This window comes from Mastacembelus armatus, chromosome 13 (genome assembly GCF_900324485.2).
Source record: "Mastacembelus armatus chromosome 13, fMasArm1.2, whole genome shotgun sequence".
NCBI lineage: Eukaryota > Metazoa > Chordata > Actinopteri > Synbranchiformes > Mastacembelidae > Mastacembelus > Mastacembelus armatus.
This window is the reverse complement of record NC_046645.1, coordinates 16,997,518-17,024,403: the sequence shown is the minus strand read 5'-3', so window position 1 is coordinate 17,024,403 and position 26,886 is coordinate 16,997,518. Positions and strand designations below refer to the sequence as shown.

Genomic DNA, 26,886 nt, shown 5'->3' with positions numbered 1-26,886 from the left:
TCCATGTTCCGGTCTTTTGGCAGATTTCAGCAACACACAATGGCAGCATTTAAAGAGTGCTGGAAGTAGATGAAAGCAAACCACAGTAATAAGAAGCAGCAGATAGCCCCGACACATGAGGGGACCAATTCTCTCAGCAGAAAATAAATATGAATTGTGCTACTGGAGGGAAGGACACTGATTGTGCAGATTGTGAATCTGCTAAGGCGCAAACACTGTTGCACTGTGGTGAGCCATTAAAAGGACAGTTGTCTGGGATGTAAGGCCATGGTTGGGCAGACTTAGAAAGACCCAAAATAGGTGTTGATTATAATAAGGCAAGGTTCCCCTTTCCTAGAATAGAAATGAATTGCTGGTTTTCCAAAGGGAGTAAATGCATTTATCCACATCCTCTCTGAAAGTTAACAACCTATGATCTTCCGTTGTCAAGGAAAATGACATGCAAAAGTCCACAGGAAAGGCAACACTCCTTTTTTCAGTTAGTATCCATTACAGTAGTAATCACATCCAAGATTTCTCTATTCAGACAGTGTTGCATTTTTTTCACAGAAAGTTTCACTAAGTCCCTAAGCATTATATTTATGTTAAAGCTCATTATCTTCTGTGAGAATGATGTCTGACAGAATCATGAAAGAAGAAAGGACCCTGTTGTGAGTGTTAAAGGATGACAGGGAAGGCAAGCCATACCACAGGAATTCAGGATGATCACTGTTAAGTTTCAAATTGCAATCTTCTAAAAGGTAAAATCTTCAATTGAAGCACCCCCATCCCTTGAACCCCCGATCCTCTATCTTCAACAATTAAACAATTAGAAAAAATATGGTATTAGTCCACTTAATGCAGCATGTTTTTTTATTTTTGATTGTTACAAATATCTTTTTGTTTTTTTTTTTGACTATGTTATATTTCCACCTACACGCCCCTAAAAACAAACAAGAGGATAAGATGAGATTTCTAGTAGTAATGTAATCAGAATGTTACATGTCATGGTCATGGTTGCCTGTTGAATGAGGTTGGGGAGCACTAGAGTCCCGACATGTTAATTTAAAGAATGTCCCTCTTTGTTACCTAGTCGTCTTAAGCCCGAAGAAGACTGAAAAAGCTATTTGGTTTCTTGGTGAAACGTTTCAACGTTTCGCAACATGAAGTCCAGTTGCCATGACTCAGCTTCTATATAACCTGGGCAACTCAATCTTCAGAGAAGTCCCTCTTTGTTATGTCCTACTCATTCTGTTTCTCATCTGCCTCTTTTTCTGACTCCTCTTCCTCTTCAGGTCCTCTGAAGATAGACAATTTTGCTGACAAGAGGCCTCTACTGGGGGTTTGCAAGAGCACCGGGTCCTCTGGGTGAGTTCACAACTCATAAAAAAGCTGGTATCATGTCCTCATAGTAATCTGCTCTCTTCGTCCATGTGCTACTGTAAAACCTGAATATACAAGAATCCAAGCAAACATTGCTGTAATTGCAATTAGTGCGGAGTGTACAATCAACCAAATATGAGGAACTACTTGTGCAGTTGGATTCAGCTGGAAAGGGAAGCCTAAATGTTTGAAGGCTACTACTTTGTTTTGGCCACTTCTTTTCCAATACCACCTGCACACTCAACATCAGCCTCAGCCTTGTATCCCCTGGGTCTTGGTTAAGACCCTGTCTAAACTTGTCTTTCCTGTTATGTTAATGTCCTGTCTTGTGGGTTGCAGTAAATTCAAAAAGATTAATATGGCTTAGTTGAAGTATATAAATTGAAAACACAAAAATGAAGGACACCACTGTAATGTTTCTAGACTGGGAGGTCTCAGTTTTAACACAAAGTGCCATTTTTAGGTTTGCTCACTGTGTAAAGTGTGGACACCTTGTAAATAGACACTTGTGCACTGGTTAGGCCAAAAGAAAGAAAGCATTTATGGGGGGGCTATGTTGAGAAAATGATGAAGTTGTAAACAAGGGCAATTATTTCTAAATGTTTGGCTAGCAATAAAACAGACATGACTTTGGGTGTATTGCATTATTTAATATCGTCTCCAGTGTAGAACTGCTTTAAATTAGAAAACAAAAACTGTTCAGTAGCCATCTGTAATGCCTGTACTAAGAGCATTTCATGAGGTGGTATTAACAGACCTACATTCAATACTACCAATTTGATCTGACATCTAAACAATACAGACTCTAAAAAAATGGACTTTACTCATAACATTTTACTATAACGTGGCACAAAGTGAAATTTGATTATTGTTTGTTCCTTACTCATAAGATAAGATCAACTTTATTCATCCCCAAAGGGAATTTCAGGTGTTTTTAAGTCCTCAAGATTTACTATTACAATCTTCACTAAGTGGAAGTATGTTATTTAAGACATATTGTTGTTTATTTGGTTTATTTGGTTATTTTGCTAAAAAGAAATGAAAAGCAATGCTGCACTAAGTGAGCTCTTTAAGACATTGTTCATTTACTTGGTTATTTTTTTAAAAAACAAACAAAAAACAAATCTGCAGAGTGGAGCTGTCATATGAGCCATAGGAAAATAGTTTTAGTTTGTTTCAGTTGTAGCAAAACAAACTTGACTGGGACATCCATACTTGCCCTGGCTGAGTTCTGACTGATACTGTGTTGCCTCATCTTCAATCCATATGCAAATCAAATTCATATTTGGTTTATTGTGGCCCTTTGCCCTTGTACAGTGACATAGAAAAATAATCTTGGTACTTAATGAAAATGTTGAGATACAATGAAAGCCAGTAAAGACAGACTTTACAATGAACATTAAAGCCACCTGCCTAATATTGTGTATGTCTTACATATGCCACAGAATCAGCTTTGACCCTCCCTAAGCCCTCTATAGTTGTTCTCTGGTATCTGGCAACAACATGTTAGCCATAGATTGTTTATGTCCTGTAAGTTGCGAGGTTGGGCCTCCATGGATAATGCTTGTTTTTCCAGCACTTCCCTTTCTCCCGATAGACACCTGTCTGGCATAGGCAGGATAACTTTTTCAACACTTTTGTGAGATGGGAGCAGATGGGCTAGCCTCATGTGCATCAATGAACCTTGGGTGCCCATGACCTTACTGTTAGTTCACTGGAAGGCCTTCTTTAGACTGCTTTTGTTAGTTACTGACCACTACATACTGGGAACAACCCACAAGACCTATCATTTTGGAGATTCTCTGACACGCGATGAGCCCTTTACATCCACCCGACTGGAGCTGAGCCAGTAATGTAAGCTTAGTGACTGTGATTAATAATTCTTAGTGGCACTATGATTGGAATGTGAGCAGTACCTAACATCCAATGGGCAGACAGACCCAGTATTTTCTTATGCTGCTCTTAAAGAGCACAAAACACAACACAAAATTAAACTCGATATATCCTTCTTGGGAAATGAAATAAGGAAGTCTGTGTTTAGTTGGACCTCGATGGAGACCACCGTCTTGATGTTTTCCAGGATCTGTTGCCTGTCTCTGATGCTGTTACCGTTTCCTCTTTTTTCCTGTGTCCTCACTGACACTGAGACAGGCAGCGTTTTGATGGTTTGGCAAATCACCCAGGCGTCGCTTGACACTAATGCTGAAAACATGCACTGTGTTGAAAAGTAGAAACCCTGACCTTTGGCTGAATGGCACAGCCTGGTTCTTCCCCCTACAGAAGTGCTTGGTAAATAACACTTTGGTTAAGCTGAGAAGGAAAAAGGCTTCCGGCTGCAGTGCTGTACTTTCCATTTGGCCTGTTCATAAACTTACTAAGGTCTTCACACAGTTTTTAGCATATAATCATTTTGAAATAACAGCTTTTGTTAACCACCAAAAAGGATGCTGTCTTGACACTTAAATGGAAAACAGATTGGAGCCTTGGCTGCTACAGCAGTGCTGGTTTAGAAGTTGGTTCAGTCAGCTCTAGGCTTAGATTACAAGATTTGCAAATTAAAGGAAAACCAGAGAAGGGAAAAAGCATGTGTGCTGAAGCCCTGTACTTGTGGATTTCCAGCCAGACACGCTCAACATAATTTTATCAATGGAAAGGATTATGCGTTAAATCCAAACAATGTATAGATACAATGATTTTCTTGACAGTAAAGCTGTATATGAGTCCTTTCCACTTTGTATACAAGTACAAGTGGACTTTGGAAGTTAAAAAAATGCTGGTGGCATTGCAGAACATTATATGTCTGCTCACATTTCTGGCAAGGATGTGTATTTCCTTCCCTTAGTTGTTCTTGTTATTATTTTCATTCGGCTGAATTGAAATGAATATTTAAGGCTGCTTGCTTTGTGTATGTAAATTTTATGGTGAAGACCGAGGTGTTTGTGGGTGTCTGAGTGCACACACTTTTTGGGCAAAAGTTCATTGATGAATAAGTGCACTTTGTTCTCCACAGCTTGGAAACTGTCAGTGACATTTCCAATCACCAACTCCACTCTCATAACCTCTCCAGACACTGAGAGGATGTGGTCCTTTTTTTCTGTTAACCAATATAGTCCATTTTTTTCTGTGTGGATTGCTACTGGTTGTGCTATTTTGAGGTTCTAGCTAATACACAGATCTAGTATATATCATGAATATGTTGAGGCCATGGGTGCTGTATTTTTATCTTGTTTTTTTTTCGTTTGTTTTTGGAAGGACTGCACAATCAGAGGGCTTTTATCTGCTTTGCACAATAAATGTTGCTACTGTCTTCTGTTCAGCCACATCCACCAGATGCAGCTACATCTCATTTTATTTTTGATTTTCCCTTTTATTCATCATAAATAGTTTAACCATAATATGTATGTCATCAAGTTAATTTATTGATTAGTGAAATTATTAAGTTTGTGAAACCTAGGTGTATTTAACCCTCTGGGGTCTGAGGGTGTTTTGGGGCCCTGGACAAGTTTTGACATGCCCTGACATTTGTGCTTTTTTCAGTTGCTTTTAAATATATTAATGGCTAAAGCACTGGACTACAATAATATGTGAACAGCATGTTTATACATTATTGTGTTTTTGAGAAAACAGCATTTATGCATGGTTAGTGAAAAACTGCAATTTTTAAGTCACTCAAATAAGACCATAAAACACAAACAGAACATTGGTTCACAAGACTTTTGAGAACTGCATCTTGTAGCCAAAATTGTTTGCTTCAAAATGATGTGAAAGTCATCTTGTTCACTCATTCACAGAAAACATTACACTGATTTAAATTTTTAACTTTTTGTTTAGAAAGGGCATATGCAGGAAGGTGTGTCTGACCATGAATAATCATATGATTTACCTGAGAAGACAAAGACCCGCACAGTGAGCCTTTCAGTCAGGAATGTGGCTGAGAAAGAATTAGTGCAATACAATGCGGATGCGTGTTTTTCCACTGAGGTCAGTAAACTATTTGTCGCTGTCTGGAACATATGAAGCACTTCTTCACCCACGTAGCGTGCCATCATCCAAATGCGCAGAAAAAGTGAGTAAATTCTGTGATGAAGATTGACATTTTGTGTCGACCCCTGAGTGTTAAAGTGTTAATCCTAAAGAAATATGAATGCTGATGGAGAAGTACAGAGAAGGCCAGAAGAAGCTGTATTGTGTCTTTGTAGATTTGGAAAAAGCGTATTACAGGGTGCGGAGAGAGGAGCTGTGGTTTTGTATGAGGAAGTCTGGAGTGGCAGAGAAGTTCGAGTGGTGCAGGACATGTATGAGAGCTGTAAGACAGTGGCGAGGTGTGCTGTAGGGGTGACAGAGGAGTTCAAGGTGGAGGTGGAGGGACTGCACCAAGGACAGATACACACCCTGGACAGGCTGCCGGATTAGGTTGGACAGGAATCTCCGTGGACCATGATGTTTGCAGATGACATTGTCATCTGTAGTCTGAGCAGGGAGCAGTGGAGGAAAATCTAGAGAGGTGGAGGTTTGCTCTAGAAATGAATGAAGGTTAACCGCAGTAAAACAGAGTACATGTGTGTAAATGAGAGGGACTCAAGTAAAACGGTGAGGTTACAGGGAGTAGAGGTGAAGAAGGTGGAGGATTTTAAGTACTTAGGGTCAGTCCAGAGCAACGGAAAGTGTGGAAAAGAAGTGTGCAAGCAGGTTGGAGCGGGTTGAGGAAAGTGTCAGGTGTGATGCGTGATAAAAGTGTCAGCAAGAATGAAAGGAAAGGTGTACAGAGTGGTGAGACCAGCAATGTTGTCTGGTTTAGAGACAGTGGCACTGAGAAAAAGACAAGAGACAGAGCTGGAGGTAGCAGAGCTGAAGATGTTGAGTTTCTCTTTGGGAGTGACGAGGATGGATAGGATCAGGAATGAGTACATCAGAGGGACAGCTCATATTAGATGTTTTGGAGAAAAAGCCAGGGAAGCCAGATTGAGATGGTTTGGGCATGTTCAGAGGAGGGACAGTGGATACATTGGTAAAAGGATGCTGAGGTTAGAGCTGCCAGGAAGGAGGCCTAGAGGAAGACCAAAGAGGAGGTTCTTGGATGTAGTGAAGGAGGACATGAGGATAGTTGGTGTTGGTGAGGAGGATACAGAGGGTATGGTTGAATGGAGGCGGATGATTTGCTGTGGTGACCCCTGAAGGGAGCAGCTGAAAGCAAAAGAGGAAGTTGTTGATTCAGCAACACTTGTGGACTAGTGGTCAGCTTTCCCATTTGTTGTACCATTTGAAACAAAGGTGTAATTTCCACTGTAGCAGCCATGACAATATGTGTAGTTATATATATATATATATATCTCCTCTTCTTGGCTACTAACCTCTTTAACTTTTCTTGAGACTTTATAGATAGATAGATAGATAGATAGATATACTGTATTCATCCCCCATTGGGGAAATTCAGATTGTCCAGCAGCTCTTATATTTACTTAAACATATAAATTTCACTATAAAATATAATAAAATATAATGAATAGATAAAAGCACCGTCAATAATATAAATAACATAACATATCAACAATTACTATTAAAAAGTCTAATTGCTAATGGCTGTGGGAACAAAGGATCTCCTGAACCTCTCAGTTCTGCAGCACAGTGAGATGAGCCTTCCACTGCAGCTGCTACTCTGTTTATTCAGTATATCATGAAGGGGGTGTTTATTATTGTTCAATATAGCAAGCAGCTTCCTCCATATCAGCTGCTCCATCACAGTTGCCTAGAACAGAACTGGCATTTTTCACCAGTTTGTCCAGGCGCCTACAGCTCCTGTCCATAATGCCATTCCCCCAACAGACAGCAGCATAGAACAGTGTACTTGCCATGACAGTGTGGTAGAACATGCACACCATGTCACTGCAGACACTGTACGAACCGCGCTGTCTCAAGAAGAAGAGACGGCTCTGCCTTTTTCTGTACACGTCATCCATATTGGCAGACCACTCCAGTTTTTCAGTACCCAGTAACATCCCCAAGTACTTGAAGGTGAAGGTCTGCACAGTCTCTATCTGCTGTCCATCAATGCAGACTGACTGGCATGGTGCTTTTGATCTCCTAAAATTCACCACCAGCTCCTTAGTCTTGGTGGTGTTCAGGAGAAGATAGTTCTTTTTGCTCCAGTCAGTGAAGGCCTCCACTAGGTCCCTGTACTCCTCCTCCCGTCCACCGTGCACACATGCTACAACAGCTATCATCAGAATACTTCTGAATGTGGCAAGACTGAGTTATACCTAAAGTCCGATGTGTAGACCGTGAACAGAAAAGGAGCAAGAACAGTCCCCTGTGGAGCCCCAGTGCTGCATTCCACTGTCCCAGAAACACATCTTCCCAGCCTGACATACTGCGGTCTGGATGTCAAATAGTTCATAATCCACGACGTCACAGATGGGGCCACCCCCATACATATAAGCTTGTCTCTCAGTATGGGAGGGTGCGAAGTGTTGAAAGCACTGGAGAAGTCGAAGAACATAATCCTCACATATGAACTAGGCATATGCCCGGTGCAGCATGTAAAGCACCGCATCTTCCACTTCCATGTGTTTCTGTTAGGCAAACTGAGGCAGTGCGCATTGTAAGTAAAATACATACGAAAAAACTTTAAAAAAAACACAGGAGCAACTCGGTCTTGCTGCCATTCAGATCGGCGCATTTTTTGAAGAAGAAAAAAAAAAATCTATAAATTTATACTATTTTATACAGTTTAACTTTACATGTCCAGTGACAAATGGCAAAACCATAGAAATGTAAATAAATCATTTATCAGATGTATATTTTAGAAGTTTCCTTACATCTCATTTAACCCAGTGCCGTTACATTTCATTAAACTGAAAAAAAAATAGTAATTAGCTTCCATAAAATTGTCAGGTAGCTAAAAGCTATTAATTCTTTACTGAGATGTGGGGTTCAGAAATGTAACTAATTTGAATTCTTCCTGCTTCCTATGAATATCATTTTTGCTTTTATAGTAGGTCATTGATGATCTATAGTATCATAAGAACAATTCTAATTTGTCTACTGGCTTAATGTCTGTGTGATATATGCTTTATTGTCAACTTTCCTGTTTGAGCCATGTGTATCTAGTGGCTTTAACGGTATAGGACACCTGTGTGTCTTCTTGAAATCATTTGATAAATATCAGTTAGTGTGTTTTCATAAAAGATGCCCCAAAAAATATCACGAATTTATAAAATTAAATGATTGTTCTGGCAGTATTTTGCACTACAAGACCAAACACTTTAAAATCAGTATTGTTTTTTTGCCTAAATGTAGTTAGTTTAAAAATCTTTTTATTTTTTTAATTTTTTAAGAATTTAAATGTGACAATTTTATTGTGCAAGTTGAGTGTTTTTTTTTTTACAGCTTAACTACCAACATATACGCTTTCTAAAGGCAGCAAAAAGATTTAGTTGAGCCTCTGTGTTTTTATTCAAAGTAGACTGGTCTACTAATAATCTCAAACAATATAAAAGCTCCTTTTGTCTCGCAATATTATAGCAAATGATGTTTGTACAATATTAGTACTGGAATCAGGAAATGTACCGCAACCTAATTCAGACATTTCATTTTTATGCAATAAATGTGCAAAGGCTTCAGATGTCACTCACATGTAAATCACTCCGACATGACAACACAGAAGTGAATACACAGTGGTCAGTAATATGATTATCAAATCTGTGTGACTACCAGTTTTTTCGTCTGCTTCCTACTGAAATGCAAAGCAGTTTCAAAAGTCTTTGTTGAATTCACACAGGTCACAAAGGGAGGTAGCAGACATACTGTCTATTGCATTCACATGGATTATGTCTGTCAAGGTGTAAATTATTATCCATTTCTTCATTTTCTGTTTTTGAGAGGCAGCCAACTGACAATTTCCATATGCACTGATGTGCAGCATGCTTAACATGTGTCTAGCTCATATAAATGGCATCAGGTCAGGTGTTCTTTCTTGTTTCAGTGCTATAAGCAGACATTGTAACACTATGTTTGTTCATTATAATTTTGTGGTGTCATCTGCCACCCGCCACCCTCCCCCACCCCCCAATTTCATTTCAACTAAAGTGAAATGCATGGCAAATGTTATGTCAGACTTTTGAATACCTATGTTTAAATCTGCTTAAAACTCTGTAGTGAAATAATACAGGCTGTTAATTACTTAGTTGCAAGCGTAAAATTCCATTCCAGCCCATAAACACATTTGATGGCAAAAGCCCGTTGGCAAAAGCTCATAAGCCGTTGTGTTTCAGTGCATTTTCATGACAGGTTTTTCTCTGTAGACCGGATGTATTTGTCTTCTTTAAGTTTATTAAATGGAAATCATCAAGCATTTGTATAAAAATGACTCACCAGATTAAAGGGATTTGGAGACGTGATGCTTTTTATCCACTGTGAGGTTATGGTGTTCTTCACTTTCACATTATGACCACCCACAAGGACGTGTGCACACATACTCATGCTGTTTAAGCCTACATATTAATTTGAATTATACTTTTACTGACATCTTTTTTTGTCGTAAAGCTGTTTTGATTATGTGGTCATGATCTTCTCAATTTTTAGAAAGGATGTAATACCAGGATCAGGACCACAGACACTATGATATTTTTTACTAGTCCTCAAATGATCTTTTTAGTATATGAGCAGAAAAGTCCTGTGTTCCACTGAAAAAAAAAAGGTTTTGATGAAATTGTACCTGGACCCTTTTGTTATGCTGCTGTGGAATTGAGAATGACTGTAATCTGGTCTTCCACTTCCTCTCTTTCATTACACCATGTATGCACACATATGTACACACTTGTTCAGTGCATAGGCAGGGCTGCGGGGTGCGGGCTTCATTCTGGAGCGTTTATTTTGACTTGCGTGTCTGTTTTATGTCTGTCGAAAATGTGTTCTACCTTGCCAGTTTTCCTCCTTTCAAAAAGGAAGTCAGATTAAACTAGGTAGTACTGGAAGTGGTGCATATAAACACAACTGACAGGCTGAATGATTAGTAATGACTTTTCAAACTTTAACTACAACCCTGTTCCCTAAACGTTGCCTCTGTGGTCAAAGCAATTAATATTTGATTTTACTAGAGCTAAAATTTTCCCTTCCCCATTTAAAACAAGTATATAACATTACTAATATACTTTTCTCGGGATTTTAGATGATAGATACTGGAGTAATGGCTTGGTTAAGTAACACTGTTCTTCCAGGGTTTGTACTAAACAACTCATGGCTAAAATTCATTTTCGTGCTACTTGCAGTGAAATTTCTTACAAAAACTGGATACATTTGACAGGAAAGTTAGTACAGACCTGTATGTCCCTCTTGAATTGTGATTTTTTTATACTTTGGTGATCCTTTGACTTTTCATCTAGTGCTGTTGTAAGGGTCAACGCCATTGAACTGAGAACTTTTAGTCTTATTTTTACACACAGCACATGTTGAAAAAAATAAGGGCTCTGCAGCCTTATAGCATCAGAGAGCGGTGCAGCAAAGATGACTTGGGTCTGTCATGACCATATAATTCAGCTTATTCAGATTTGGTATCTTTTGTTTCACCCACCTCGGAGACATGTTCTGAGAGTCTGATTTTAGCACCCTTTAGGAGGTCCTAAGTTCTCAAGTATGAGATAGAGTGGTCGGGTGCTCTGCTTGTGATTGGTCAAGCATCTCAAGGGAAGAAACCCAACATTTGGTTCCAAAACCTTGAGTTTCAGACTTAAACTAGCCGTCGACTGCAAAGTATTTGCATCCCAGTACCAAAAATATTAATTATAAATATATTTGTTACATTTGAACCTGTGAAAAAGGGGGTCTATGTTTAAAAATGGCTATAATTCCTAAACAGTTAATGCAGTGTTATTGTTAATCTCCTTAATTAATGATGAAAGTTTGCACTTCTCTAACCCATTCTGGTAGTGCACAGAGGCAAAATGATGAAAATTGTGTCACTGTCCAAATAGCCTGTTTATCACCCTATCTGTATATATGTGTGCCTTTCTTAGCTACAGTATGTCTCTAGTATGTATTGTAGGTGCCTCAAGAAAATGGCACTGGAAAATGTCATTTTGAGCTTTCATTTTAGTATATAAAGCCACCTTCAGTCTCTTACAGTTTCCTTATCAAACCTGTTGTACCTGAGTGGCGGAGCTTAGTAGGTTTTGCTTCACACCAAGTGGCAGAGATTATGGACTGTGTGAGTTCTACACCGAGTGGCGGAGTTGCCTGGACGGCTGATATTTGTATGTCTGAGAGTGTTCTCAACTGTTCCTGCGCCTGGGAAATCCAGGTAAAATAAAAGAACCGTTTGTCCTGCGCCTCGATCCTTCACCATCACACCACATCATAACATGGGTAGATGAATATTTTAAACTAAAGACTTGTTGCTCCCCCTTTATTGTGAATACCCTTTTACAAAATTTTGCAGTTGTTTATTGTCCCGCCATATTTGCTTTTAACAGCGTCACGACGTTAACATGTTTGTATGGATCAGTCTCTTTTTCTTTGTTAATATTCGTAGTGTCAGATAGAGAAGTATAAAGACTAAAGCGCACAGATCGAAAAAATAAGCGATACATTCTGCAACAGAGCTTAACAAATCCAGATATTTAACCATACTGGAACCAGATCCAAAAGCTGTTTGTTTGTTGTCTTTTGTTATTCTTAATTTTGCACACTAAGGTATCTCCTGATAGAATTGGCAGAGTAGTGGAGTGGGGAGAGTGTGAACCACTCTATGCATGGGTTTTATTAACCCAGTTATGTCATATCCTGTTTTACTGTAATCCAAAAGAAACCTGTTATAGCGAGTTTGTGGGTGCAGTTACTGTAGGACATAGGTAAGTGAAGGCTTTTGCATGAGTTCATGAGACTGTGTATACCAGTCAGTGACCTCAAACTGAGAAAATAACAGTTCTGTTAATCTTGTCTACAGATTGAGACTGGTCTAGGGGTGAAATTAAAGTAGTTGCAATGATGTCCAATATTTAGTGGAGGAAGATGGCAATCGGTGCATGACGATGTATTGAACCTCCACTGGGTGGAGAGTTTCTCATAAATGCTGGAAATTGAGTCTTGAAAACCAGAACCTGTTCTTGGGTAGAAAACATAAATGTTCTATCATGGATTGGTTATTATGGACCATCACCACCACTTTGCAAGGCAAAGTTAACTCATGTTTTTAGATAGAGCGTTAACATTGTCAAAGCATGAGAAAAAACTCCTCCATTGCCAGACGATGTTTGTGTCAAGTGCTTCCACTTAACTTAGACAGAAAATTGGCACACATCTAAAATGGCCAAAATTGCATATAATGCAAGCTAGAGTTTTGATAATGAATATTAATATCCACAGTGCTCTCAAAGGAAGGACATAGAATAGAATAGAATTTATAACATTGAATTTATGGACTGCATATGCATACAGTCCCATTTTATTTTTATTTCTTTTTGTGGGTACGCTATTTATTCTTGTTTGATCCTAAAGACACAAGATTGTTTTTTGGTGGGGGGGTTATTTTGTGTTCTTCTTCAGTCTTTTTTGTAGTCAGTACAGTCAGAAAAATGGTTTTATTAGCTCTTTTAGCTACAATACTACACTAAAAATGAGTCTTTCCATACAGACACATGCAAATGCTGATGGACATTACATACACATTATAGTGTGTTTGGAAAATGCTGGCCATATTTGTTTGTGCAGTATTAAACAGTAAAGGAGATATATTTCTGGCAGCTCTGAAGACATGAGGCTGTGGTTGAACTTTTTACCCTAATTACTGGTACTTTCCTACTAATGCCTGCAGCTTTCTGAAATGACTGCGGCTCCTTCCAGGCCCCCAGCAGGCTCTGATGTGGCCAGTGTTTGTTGTGTACGGAAAGGTGGGGGTTGAGCTGAGAATGTGAAGCGTGGGAGTGGAAAAACAAAACAGGAGGGAGAAGGGAAAGAGTGCGATACAATTCTTCTTTCCCAATTGTAATAGCTTTGTAGATGCAGATTATTTGCACACTTTCAAAGTGCTAAGAAAGTGTTAAAATGTGAACATACTATATAATTGAATGAAAACTGGGCAAACTGCATATTCTGATGAATTTTGTGTGATACAATCAAAAGGACCCATAACTACTAAATGGACCTTGACGTGACCTTATATGGTCAATTTCTGTTTCAGAAGTAAAAAATTATTTTGAAGGTCAGCTTTATATCAGATTCATTTGTATAAATCAGGTTTACACTGATATCTTTATTAGTATATGGTACTAATGATTTTCTTGTTACAGTGGATAATTTGTGTCATATTATCTAGCTTTTCCAGAGGCTTTTCTGTCCTGTCCAGAATAAAATTCTGTGACTTGTTGACTGTTGCCTTAAACTATTGCATACAGGCAGGGTTAAACTTAAATGTCTGGATTTAGTATTTAAAGGTCCATATCATTTGATTCATAGTGGCAATACTGTTCATTTCAGCAGCCTCATGTCATGTTTAGCTTTTCTACAGTATATAATTGTATTTCATATTTGGGGAGCTTGTAAAACTTCAATCTTAGTCAGAAATGTTCCTTGTAAATAAATTTATTTCCCTGTTTTTTAACTCTCCATCAGACTTGCATCTATGCTTTCTACATAGCCACATAAAATCTTCTGGTTTTAACCCCCTACGTTAGTTCACATTCATAAAAAGATGTGAGCAGATTCTACCAGCCAGAAGGAAAGTTGTCATGAAGTAAATTAAGCATTCATTTGAAAAATAAAATAACAGATGCACATATGTTTCACCAGGGAGGAAGTACAGAGACAACATTGAATATAATGGTATAATGCATCATCCATAATGGTCTTTAGTAACAATGTAAACAATTGCTGATCTGAAATTCAGAGGTACTGCTGTAAAACTGACATTAAACATTGTTTAGGAGGTGTTCCAAATCTTGATCAATGCAAAACCGTGGCAGAACAGTAGGCCAGAAAAATGACCTAAACAGGCAGGATCTACTGTAGGGCAAGTCCAAAGTAGACAAATTCAGCAGATGTGTCCTCTGGTTGCTTTTCAGTGTAGGAATTTTTGTACTTTTTAGACCTTGATTGCAAGTCTAATATTTTTCATAGTGTATGATGTACTTAATGTGCTCTGAAAGTGAAAGCTGTGGTTACAGTACAGCTTAGTATTGTTTATTCTCTTTGGATAACAGTCCTAAAATGATGAAGTTTGTGTACTGATGCCAAAAAATAATTTTCTCAATATCTCAGTAGTGAGAATAAAATGTTTTTCTACAAAAACGTTAAATCTTCAAGGGCCCTTTTTTAGTCAAATATACATATCTCGAAAATGAAGTTTGGTTTGCAATACCTCAATCCCTATTAGGTGAGTTGCCCTGAAATTTTATTAATTCTTCTGTAGAGCACGAATCTTTAAAAAATGTATTTAGAACGTTTTATCTAGAGCCAAGATAAAGCGAACTTTCTGCTGATTAGTAAATGTTACTATAACATTTTAACATGCAAAACTATGCTATCCATCTGCATGTTAGCATTATTACTATGATAATGATTACATTCTGTACATTAGAATTTAGTTCAAAGCACTACTATGGCGAAGGGCAAACTCCCAGAACCAGAAGTGTGACTTAGTATTGTTTATTTTAGCCGATTTTGTCTCAACACAAAATAAGACAAAGTATATATAGTTTTATTATGTTCTGTCAGAACCTTAGATTTCATGTGTTTCATATCTGGCAGTGGCAGGCCATTCTGTATTGTCTATAATTGTGGGAGTAAGATAACATAAGAAAACCTTTATTTGTCCCACAATGGGGAAATTGCATTGTTGCAACAGCAAAGTACATTCTGTATGTATGCCCATCAGGATTTGCATGTGTCTGTATGGAAAGACTCACTTTTAGTGTAGTATTATAGCTTCTTGTCCTATAGGAACAAGTAAATGAGTCACGGATCCTTTTCTCCATCTCCTTCATTTTGTATCCTTTCAGACCCAAGGACCAGTTTGAGTAATAATAATTGACACATTGATCTAATAGGACCATCTTAATAGGCCTGTTACCGAGCAGGGGAATGGTGCTCGGCGTCACCTTAACATGTGCAAGGACTGACATCCTGCCATGATCCATAATGATAATTGTGATTTAGCCTTGCTTTCAGCCTACACTCCAATGTCCCCAGCATCAGGAAATCTTATTACATCTGACCCCGCATTGCCTCCATTAGAATGGAGTCATTTGTTAAAATACTGCAAAAGCAAAACAATTGAACTCTGTGCCATTTAGATTCTATAATAGCAGGTTATTGTTGTCCCTTTGAATCAATTCCAGAGGCCCATTTTTGGGGATAGAGCTCTGAATTGGATTGATCAGACTCTGATAATGCTGAAATCGATGATGTAGCCGCCTTAAAGTAAATTATCGTTGGATGAAATTTTTGTATTAATCTTAATGCCTGTAAGTTTGATTGGTAACGGTGGTTGCCATGTTCACAGTATGAGGACCTTTGAAATGTTGACAGAAACATTTACCATCAGGATGGAAAAATGAAAAAAAAAACAGAGTTGTTCAAAGGCTTTTTTCCTGTGGCACCTCTTTTAATCTTCTTCAGTAAACACTTACTGCGACTGTATGGAGCCAATTCGATGTCTTTAAGTTTTGGCATTGTAAATAAAGTTTGGCATTGAAAAAAGAAGCATTTGCATCGAAAATAAAGTTTTGGCATTGAAAAGGGAAGCATTGGCATTGAAACACCTTTTTTGCAAATGATGCTGCTCCTTTTTTTTACAATGCCCAAAAAAGGAGCGGCATCGTACAAGAAAGAACGTCATCGAAATAAAGAATTATCATTGGAAAAAAAAAACAGAAAGTATGAAAAGATTATCACTGAAAAACACACCATAATGCAAAAGATACAAAAATAAAATATAAAATATAAAATAATATATTTTTAATGCCCATTTGCAAAAAAGTTGTTTCAATGCCAATGCTTCTTTTTTTAATGCCAAACTTTATTTTGGCATTAAAATCATACGACTGAAGGGAGGAACACAATTGTCTGTAAAATACATGCAAAGACACACAGACTACACATGTAGTTCTATGACAATGTTTTAGTGCTTAGACTGTGCTAAGAGATCTGAGGTCTTGCCTTCCAGACTTTGGCTTGGAAAACATACAAGTACTAGTGTGTATGTCTGCATAGTGTGTATCAGTATAGTTTGTATATGTCACGCATGCACATGTGACATATACACTACTAGGTGTTTTAGTCATGTATCAGTCATCAGGATGGTTGCTGGATATAATAGAAGTTATTTAATTTTGCATCTCTGGGAATGTGTTTCCGCCTTCGTCTGCTTTAAGGAAAACGAACTGAGTTAAAGTAGTGCTTCTGATGTTTACTAATGTGTTGGGTGACGGGTGACAGTTTTGGGTGATGGCTTAATCACTGATTAATGGAGTCTTGTCTCAGTGTGTGCTGCAACTTGAAATTGTGCTCCTGTGTCAGCTCAGAGTAGCTAATTCTCCAGCTGTGCACTCAATGTAGGTGGCGACTAAGGGCTCACTATAAAGTGTGGTTTGCTGTAACTACAGTTATGTTATATTACCAGCACTGTGACAAGCCTTTGGCTACACTGGAAGAGTGAGGGGGCTTTAATACTTTTTCACTTGTATGATGACATGCATTTTTACATGTGAAATTCCTTAAACATAACATTAGACTGATATAATGACCACAGATTGGACACTGAATTATTTTTCTTCACACACTGAAGATTTCAAATATGTCAGTCTAACCACTAAACAAAGAGAAGCTAGATTCACACAGCAGTTGGAACTATTGAATATTTTTCTGATTGCAGCGAGTGTAATTACCAGATACAATACCAGGCTGCTTCTTTAACATATATCATGTAGTTCATGATATATGTAAACTCTCACCCTAATATCTTATTTAAATTAACCTGTCAACATTGGTTATAACATTTTTTTTTTAAGTTACAAAAAACAAGGCATGAATCAGAAATAAGTATTAACCCTTGATCTCACTCAGAACATTTTCTTCTCAAGGACCAACCAGTCAGACTCTTCCACCTTCAACTCTGCATTTCCCAACATATACAGCTTCTACAAGAGTTATACCAAAGACAGCAAAATTCATTGGAGTTTGCTGTCATATTGAAAAATAAAAACAATTCTGGTAAGATGTGGCAAAACCTCCACAAATGCACAAAAAAGAAAAAAGGTGGAGGATGAAAGGAAGGGAAAAAACAGCTGGAAGGACGGCCTGGTTACTCTGTCATCAAACCCATTAAGAGCTTCCCCCACTGGAACACTTAAGCTGCATCCAGAATGACAAAAAGACTGTGCTGAAAGCGTAACCTCCTTTTTTCAATAAGACTGCTACATCAGTGCAGTGATGTGGAAGTTGTCACTGTACAGGGGTCTGTGGGGCTGTTTAGCAAAATGTTAATCAGCGCAACACTTTTCTGTAATATTCTGAATTGACCAGTCAGATATTAGTGTAGATTCAAAGAATCTGACATTGAAAGCACATCACACAAAAAAATTGAGAAATTGTGTTTAGTCATGCTGTTCACATAGCTGTAGTAATTGCAGTGTTGGTTGGTTGAACCATTACTTTGGTTTCAGTTCAATTTATTTGTATAGTGCCAAATCACAATACAATCATCTCAAGGCACAAAAACAAAAACCCAAGAAATCCCTTATGATGAAGCACTTGGTGACAGTGGAGAGGAAAAAACCTCCAGCAGAACCAGGCTCAGTTTGGGCGGCCATCTGCCTCGACCGGTTGGGGTGAGTGGATAGAGGAGAGAGAAAAGAACAGCAACAATAAACAACAAATAGACACTGCAGGCTGGTGGGGCCAGTAACTGCACATCAGCAATATACAGCTGCAGGACGAGAGAGAGAGAGAGACAGAGACAGAGAGACAGAGACTGAGACTCAGTCCACCAATGGGGAGTCCTCAGGCAGTCTAGACCTAGAGCAGCATAACTAAGAGATGGTTGAGGGTCACCTGAGCACTAGCCTTAAAGTCTAGCCTTAAAAGTACAGAGTGTCTGCCTCCTGAACCCAGACTGGGAGCTGGTTCCACAGGAGAGGAGCTTGATATTTAAAGGCTCTGCCTCCCATTTTACTTTCGGAAACTCTGGGAACCACAGGTAGACCTGCACTCTGAGAGTGAAGTGGTCTATTGGGATAATATAGTACTGTGAAGTCTTTAAGGTATGAAGGAGCTTGATCATGAAGGGATTTGTATGTGAGGAGAAGGATTTTAAATTCTATTCTGGATTTTACAGGGAGCCAATGAAGAGAAGCTAATATAGGAGAAATATGATCTCTCTTACTAGTTCCTGTCAAGACTCTGGCTGCAGTATTCGGTATTAACTGGAGGATTTTCAGTTCTAGAGATTTGTTTTATGTGTGAATTAAAGGACATATCGGTAAAAAATAACTCCAAGTTTTAGAATAAAATACCTCATCACAGTTGGAATCATAGCTCTCAGATCTTCTACAGACCTTCATTATTCCCAGAGAAGAAATCTTGAAAAAAGAATAACAAACAAATGAAAAAAAACAAAACACTTGACTGGTGACTTTTTAGATAATAAAACATTCCCAGTCTAAACTGTCAGTAATTAGAAAACGCTAACATGCTAAAGTAAGAGGGGGAACATAGGGAACATTATACCTGCCAAACTTCAGTATATTAATATTATTAGTTTAATTTTTATAATGTTAAAATGTTGATAATAGCATTAAGCTCAAAGCACTGTGTTGCCTATTTAAGGCCTCACTTCCAGCAAGGTGGGAGATTTTAGGTCTTGTTTTGACATATATCACATATTTTATGTGAACCAGTCCTTACAAAAACGATTATTTTTTTATTGGCTGAGGCTGCTGAAAACACTGCACAGAGGTATCACAGAATCCATTATGTTGGATGCTTCTCTGATATACTCTGATATATATTTTAACCCGACTGATTTCCTCCAGTGTTTGCCATTGGTACTTCACTAAGTATGTGCATTTGACAGAGCTTTGAATGGGAGGAGCAGATCTTTTTCCACTTAAGAGAAGAAAATGAGAAACAGTCATGATTTGAAAGGCAGAGACAGACCTTGACACAGCAGAGCTAGTGGAAAGGGGTGTTCTACAGAAATATTTCACATGGTTGAACTTGTGTGTCTTCTTGTGAATGCAAGTCTTCTCATTATTAGCTCATTATTAGGGTCATTACTTAATGTCCAGATTTCCCTCTGTGACTTGACAACAGCTGTCCGGGTGATGGTGTATTGCACATACATACTATTCATCAGGAAGGGGGTTTTCATATATAATCATGATTCAGTCTGATCTGATCTGAGCATTCCCTGTATATAAAAATTCATATCAATGCATGAACATACGTAGGTGAGTGTATTGGTAAAAGCTGTGAATGGATGCAACTTTGCAATGAATTCTGATCTATTTGTGTATTAGATGTTTTATGCCTTTATTTAGAAATGTGGCCAACCCAAAAATGTTTTATATTTTGATATTGGTTTCCTCCAAAATTCGACCTACTTTAACATATGCCACAGATATACTGTATACTATTGTATGTGCAAAGGGGTTGAGTGTGAAGTTGCTTTCTGCTGCTTACTGTTTAATTAGCATACCTCATGTCTAAAAAGTGTTAAGCACATCGTTTTTCATATTGCACTTTATTGTTCTTGGTAAGGGGCAGCATGGTGGCTGAGTGGTTAGCACTGTTGCCTCACAGCAAGAAGGTCGTGGGTTCGCAACCCTGTGTGGACAGTCCCTGTGATGGACTGGTGACCTGTCCAGGGTGTACCCCTGCCTTTCACCTGAGAGAGAGCTGGGATAGGCTCCAGCAGAACCCTGTGACCCTGGCTTTCAGGAAAAAGTGGGTATAGAAGATAGATAGATGGATGGATGGATGTTCTTGGTAATGTTGAGCATGCTCAATTTTGTGGGCTAAGTGTTTTAAAAGTATAATGTTCTGTAAACCTGAAATAGATAGAGAATACTTGTATAGCTCTCTAAAGTATTATTATTAGTCACTGGTATAGTTCCATAAAGCATGTACTTTTTGTGAAGGTTGTGGGCTGAAATGCCTAATTTCACATAACCTTTTCTAAACGATTGCATGTTGCAGGAGCAGTTTACCCCTGCAAATAGTATATTGTTTATCAATAGTGTATTGATAATTGATCTTGATATTTTGAATTATGTTTTCACATTATGTTTGCAGACAATTTTCTGTATCACACTTGCACACACACAGTTTGTCATGCAAACAGGCACACTGCGGTGGGGGTAGTTGTGTCTACAAGGGGCAATGCTGGCAACTGGAAGGAAGGACCTGGGGTAACACTTTGTCTTACATGTGTGGTAAAGCAGTATGTCACTGACAGAGCTGCCTGAGATAAACTATTCATAGATTAAATATATGGCATTTGTGCATTTGTTTTGCTGTTTTCAGGACAAGCCCTCCATACTGCTGTGCTGACCTGTATTCTCTACGAACAGGGGAAATGGTCAAATCAATCCAGTTTAAGACACCTATCTATGATCTTCACTGCAACAAACAGTAAGTAGGATCATAGATCTCACATATAATATGATGTTTGTTTGTTTTCATGTATTCATGGATTGTTTCCTCTTCCTCCAGTATTCTTGTTGTGAGCCTACAAGAGAAGATTGCAGCATTCGACAGCTGTACCTTCACAAAGAAGTTCTTTGTTACAAGTAAGGATTTCAGACATATAATTTTTAAGATGTATGGTTTCTCTTTTCTTTTGGGCACACATGAACTGCAGTCAAAGTAAACCAATTATTTACACTGCAGTATTATACTGGTTTTGAGGAGCATCTTTTGTGTCCATGATTTTAAGTGATTTTTACGTCTTTTATAGGGGTGTTTACTGCAGCTTTGTCCTTGGAAAGGAAGGAATGAAAATCATGTTGCAGAAGATCAGTAGATCACAAATATGTTACAGTTTATTTAGATTGACACCACATGTGAATAGTAACATATACTGTATTTATATATAATATTGAGCCAAATCCCTACTGTTTTGTACTATGCAGTAGCACAGACAAGCAGCAGCTGTTATGTAACTTAACATTAACACTGTCAAACATGACCACTGAGTCTGTCACACTAGCATCACATAAGCCAAACACAAAACAGATCATATTTTTTAATACAGCCAGCCACCAAGACCTTCTGTAGTGCAAAGCATGCAAGACTTGCAGAATGACTAAACTGCTTTTATCAAAATATGATGCAGGAACCTACATTTGAAACTCAGCACAGGAAAACTGGAAAACAGCATTTGGATCCTCCTGACTGTACCTGCCATGTCTGCGCAGGGCAGCTGTGAAAGAAAGGCCAGACTGTATTACAAGGCCATTGCTGTCCACTTAAGTCATTGACTGGAGTAAACTGACCTTACTGGCTGGCTTTAATGTGTCTCCTCTTTGTCTGCCTGCCTTCCCTTTCAGTGTCTGGGCCACAGGAAACCAAAAATGCTCAATAGTTATTAATCATTTCTGAATGCAGGGGCCTCCTCTTCATAATGTTGTTTGGTCTGTTTGGGCTGTAAAAGCAGTAAACAAAGGGTCCTGTGATATGAGGAGAGCTCTGCTTTGGACAGCCTAGTCTACTGTTGCATGTTTATTTCTCCAGGGATGTGATGGTAGAGATGTCATGTATTTATAAGCACTTGAGGCTTGACCCATGTTCACGTTTTGCATTTAAGCAGTGTCTGCCATAAGCTGCAAATCAGTCTTCACTAGCAGTAGACTTTCTTTTTCTGTTCATCTTGATTCCACAGCCACAAGTGGAACAACACATAATGATCATTCTTTGGTCCTGTTGTGTTTTGGTAGTCTGTAACTTCTGGTTGTACAGTATATTCATTCCATGTAATAATAATAATAATAGTTACTGAGGTCATTTCTTTAAGGCGAACTACAATAATTATTGCCAGGACTTTGCCTGGCAATTTTTTGCCTTTTAGTTTAGGTTTAGTTTTGAAACAAACACAAAAATCAATGCTTCCAACATATACTACATATATACCTATACTTATCTTTTGTCTCAAAGTTCAGAAATGTCTTAGCAAAAACAGAAATGTAGGCTTTTTTAAATAAGGAGCTCCTACCAGCCACATTAGCCATTTATCCATCCAAAAGCTCTGCATGTAGCATGAAAAAAGGCTGTGATGTCAGGCCTGTCTGCAGCGACAGGTGGCTATTTTTCATGTTGAACAACAAGAACATCTTTGTTGATAAGGATTTTGGTAGTGAGAAACGTTGATATGGATTGGTTGCAGGCCTATACAATTTTAGTGTAAACACAGTGTATATTGTAAGGTCCTGATGTATGTATGTAATATCAATGTAATTTTGGTATGTTTTGTTTCTGACCTAAGGAATTTCTGAATATAAGTAGTATCTGTATCTGAATATAAGGATGACCTTTCCCCATGTTCACAATGTATGTTCACGGTTTGGCCTTCAAAGGCTTGAACTCTGCTCTTTTTTTCCCCTTTAATTCCATTCATCATGTCTGTTTCATCTCTCCGCTCGGCTTCCCGCTCTACTTCCAGGATGACAAACACATGCTATCTCACCGCCTGGGTGCTTCTTGGCCTTGGAGAGGCACAAAAGGCTTCTCTGGTGTTACCAACAACCCTTGTGGCTTACCTCAGTCCTCTGCAACAGCACACTACATTACTGTCTGCCTCCACCTCATATGCTCCCAGAGCACTAAATTATTGTCAGCAAGCTTCCCCCCACACCTCCATGCACTTACATTAGCTCAGTGTGTGTGTGTGAGTGTGTGTGTGCGTGTTCTTGAACAGAGCAGGAATGGCATTATATGATCAACATATTGTCTGTATACAGGAAACAGGCAGACTGTCACTGTCTGTATCTGCTTACATTTAATGATGTTTATGAGAGTATCAATCATTTTTCCAGTCTGTTTACAAGCATGTTTTTGTTTTTTGGCTGATTTTGTCATGCAGTTTAAGTGGTAGACGCCCCGCTAGTTGGAGCTACTCTTTAGTATTAGTCATAGTTTGCTCTGTTTGTATTCATCTTGTTCTTGCTTACCTCCATATATGTTGAATGGTAAGGGGAAAAACAAACTCTTATAATGTTTGGCATTTATCTGTTTGTGAATGTTTTCTTTTTGTTTGTCACTTAGGATTATTGGTTGCTATTTTTATTTCTGCTGACAGTACACTAGTTGTGTTTGTATGTAAGTGTGTGCATGTGTGCTTGTGTGTGTCAGTATGTCTCCACAGGGATTATTGTGCTGGTCAATCAGCAGAAGAACCATCCACAATTTATGGGTACCACAGTCTCCATTAGGTCATACTGTGCACACACGCACATGTACAGAATCAGACACGTCACCCTCATTAGGCTCCCATTTATCTTCCCGAAAAAAGAGACTTCCCACAAACACATTAATGGTTTAAGATAGTTACAGACACTCTCCAGGGAGGAGACCTATGAACATCCCTGCAAATGTGTTTCTTTTTGTACTGGCAAACTTTTGATTTGAGGTTATTTACTCAAATATGGTTGAATGTTTATTTTTACTGTAATTATCATTGGTGCCCATATTAGCATGGCTGTCTTTGTGTCTTTTCAGGCTGCTACCCTTGCACTGGCCCAAGCCTCAATCCAATAGCTCTGGGGAGCCGCTGGCTGGCCTATGCTGAGAACAAGGTAGCGTACACACATACATACACAAACACTCATCCATTGTAGAAGTGCTTTATCAGTAAAGAGACATATTTACAATACCAAAAATGCATTTTTGTCTATTTTCTGCCTCTTTAATCTGTCTGGATAAACAACTCATTCCAAGAAGAGTCCACTAGAGATGATAGCATTTTGAAAATGAACAGATGCACAGGACTTTTCTTTTCAGTTTAATGGGATTGTTAACTATTTACAAAAAAACAGAATGTTCTATTGCACACTCTGCAATACATTTAATGCATAATTGTGTTTCATTGCTGGCCCATTTAAGTAATTGACAGATGGGGCCACTATTTGTGAGACTGCCTAAGGATTTCCAGAGATGACAAAATCTAGTTTTGTGAACAGTAAGAATAATAGGGGGACAGAACCATTAAGTAATATTGTATTTGAAATGTTGATGCAGTTTGGTTGTGCAATGGTCTTTTGAAACCAAGGCCAGTTTCCTCCAAAGAGTATGAATGTCTGAAATCTGAATTAATTTAGTTTTAATTTCTTATATTTTCTGTAGACTTAAACTGTGTGCCTTGTATTTATGTGTAAATTGTTGTTGTTTTTGCAGTTGATAAGATGTCACCAGTCTCGTGGAGGAGCTTGCGGTGACAATGCACAGTCCTATACTGCAACAGTGATCAGTGCCGCCAAAGTAAGTTACTACATGATCATGAAAAAGTAGTATAAAATACTGAGTATCAAATACTGTTCTCAGCCTGAGATATTTTTTACAAAGTTCATCACCTCCATCCATTCATTTTGTACTGCTTATCCTTGCGGGTTGTGGGGGGCTGGAACCAATCCCAGCTGATATTGGGCAAAACTGGGCAGCCCACCATGCCAATGCAACTTCTCAGACCTCTAAAAAGAAAGGCACAAAGCAAGCAGATCTTATATGCATTTCACCGCCCCTCTGCATTCTGTTCTGTCCCTATCCAGGTTGTGGCATATACATGCTTCTTACATATACTGAGCAAAGTAGAGGACAAATGTGGAGTGAGAGAAAATGGACGTGAAGATGAAGTTATTGCATGCAAAATAAAGGGCAGATGGTGAAAACCAGGCAAAAATACATTTTTCAAACATCAATGATTTTTCTGCACCAGTGCAATTGTAGATTTTCACATTTGGTTTAATAGTTAATATTTTTACTCAATCAAGAACCATTTCATCATGGGTTAGCGCAGCTGAGGGTAGTGCGATACTGGATAATTCCAGAATGACTGCAGCTTTTATTGTTTCTTTTCGACAGGCACAAAGAACTGATTGAAATGCACATGTAAAGCATAGTACTGTATAGTACTGCTCAAGCCCTTTAATAGGTGCATTCAGGTGCTGACATGTCAAATGGTTCTGCATGTTTGATTGTGTTCTCATAGATGCGCTTTGCTCAGTGTCATCACACACTTTTTGTTTGGTTCATGGCTCTGTGTTAGGTATCGTTGTAACTTAGTGGTAAACCAAAATGCTTCTAATTTGTGTAAGTGACATGGGAGGCTCCTCCAGCTCCTCCTCTGGGTTCTCAGTTGTGGTCACCATACTGATGACACTTTCTGTATGAGTTACACATCAATGGTTATTCCCTCGACTAGCATGGTTTAGCCAACATCAAGACATGGTAACAACTGACCCACTGTTAAAACCTTTTGGATGGAACTTATTTATTTTATACACATGGCAAGATGTAGGGTATGGGGCTAATTAGACTGAAAATTACTCACAGTGTCTGCTGAACTGAAGACAGTTGCATACCAAAATAAATATCCTGTACTGAACACTTTGGCTCAAAACCTGTTGCATCCGTGCTTTTTATTAATGAAAAAATGCAGAGTAGTTGGTTCTATCAAAGGACCCAGTTGTTCACTGTAAACTGCAGCAAATGTAACAAGTTACTAACATTTGTTCTGCAAATGTACTTTGCGAAGGTCTTGTTCCTCATATTTTTCCTGGATACCAATACAAACTTAAATTTGGGGAAAATGTGTTGAGAGTGAACATACAGCCTAGAATTTAATAAAGATGCAAACTTACTGAGTACTATGGACATTTTTCTCACAGTCATTTCTCACTACAGAACTGACTCAGCCCTTCGATTTTTTTCAGCTGTAATGTGTTTCACTCATCTCTACAGGGAAGTGAATCTAAGATAACTCACTAACAGTCAAAGCTTTCTTTGATAACAGGTGAAATTAATTCCTGATCTAATTTGTCCTGATTCTAGTCTGATTCTACATTGAATCCCAGAAGGCAAGCTAATGTGCAAACAGCCAGTGTATATCTTCTCTTTTCCTTAATGAGTGCTGCTCATTAAGGAAGTTAATGATGGTATTCATCTAAAAGAGCACTTGCTTGCATGGTGGGGTGGAAAAATGCTGGGGGAGGTGTGTGTATGTGGGGGAGAGTATTGATAAGCAGACAGGCAGTCTGCTTGCCTACCCTCTCCTCATTTAGGACCATATATCTCAATATGGATGACAAGATATCTCCTCCTGGCTTGTGGCGCGACACACTGGCTTTTAGTGCTGCTGTTCAGAGACATTGAAACAAAAAGGAGGGGTAGCATTAAAGTGTAATGGCTTTTGTTCTTAAGAAAGATAAAAGAGACAGTACAACAGCTCTGACCAACTGGACTCCCTGTTCCAAGTCTGCTCACTTTAAATTTGTCTTCCACATCAATCCTGTTGCCTTTCACTCCTAGTGTATGACTGAGAAAGAC

General features: G+C 38.5%; 1 protein-coding gene across 3 annotated transcripts in view; it reads left to right on the top strand.

The window, feature by feature from the left end:
- The window catches only part of bcas3 (BCAS3 microtubule associated cell migration factor), a 316,301-nt gene that overhangs the window by 20,365 nt on the left and 269,050 nt on the right, over window positions 1–26,886 (top strand). For all 3 annotated transcript variants that reach the window (XM_026328270.1, XM_026328260.1, XM_026328252.1), the window contains exons 7-11: window positions 1,275–1,347; window positions 20,875–20,982; window positions 21,064–21,140; window positions 24,064–24,140; window positions 24,739–24,822. In XM_026328270.1, coding sequence (XP_026184055.1) covers window positions 1,275–1,347; window positions 20,875–20,982; window positions 21,064–21,140; window positions 24,064–24,140; window positions 24,739–24,822 — 419 coding nt within the window. The remainder of the gene's footprint in view (window positions 1–1,274; window positions 1,348–20,874; window positions 20,983–21,063; window positions 21,141–24,063; window positions 24,141–24,738; window positions 24,823–26,886) is intronic.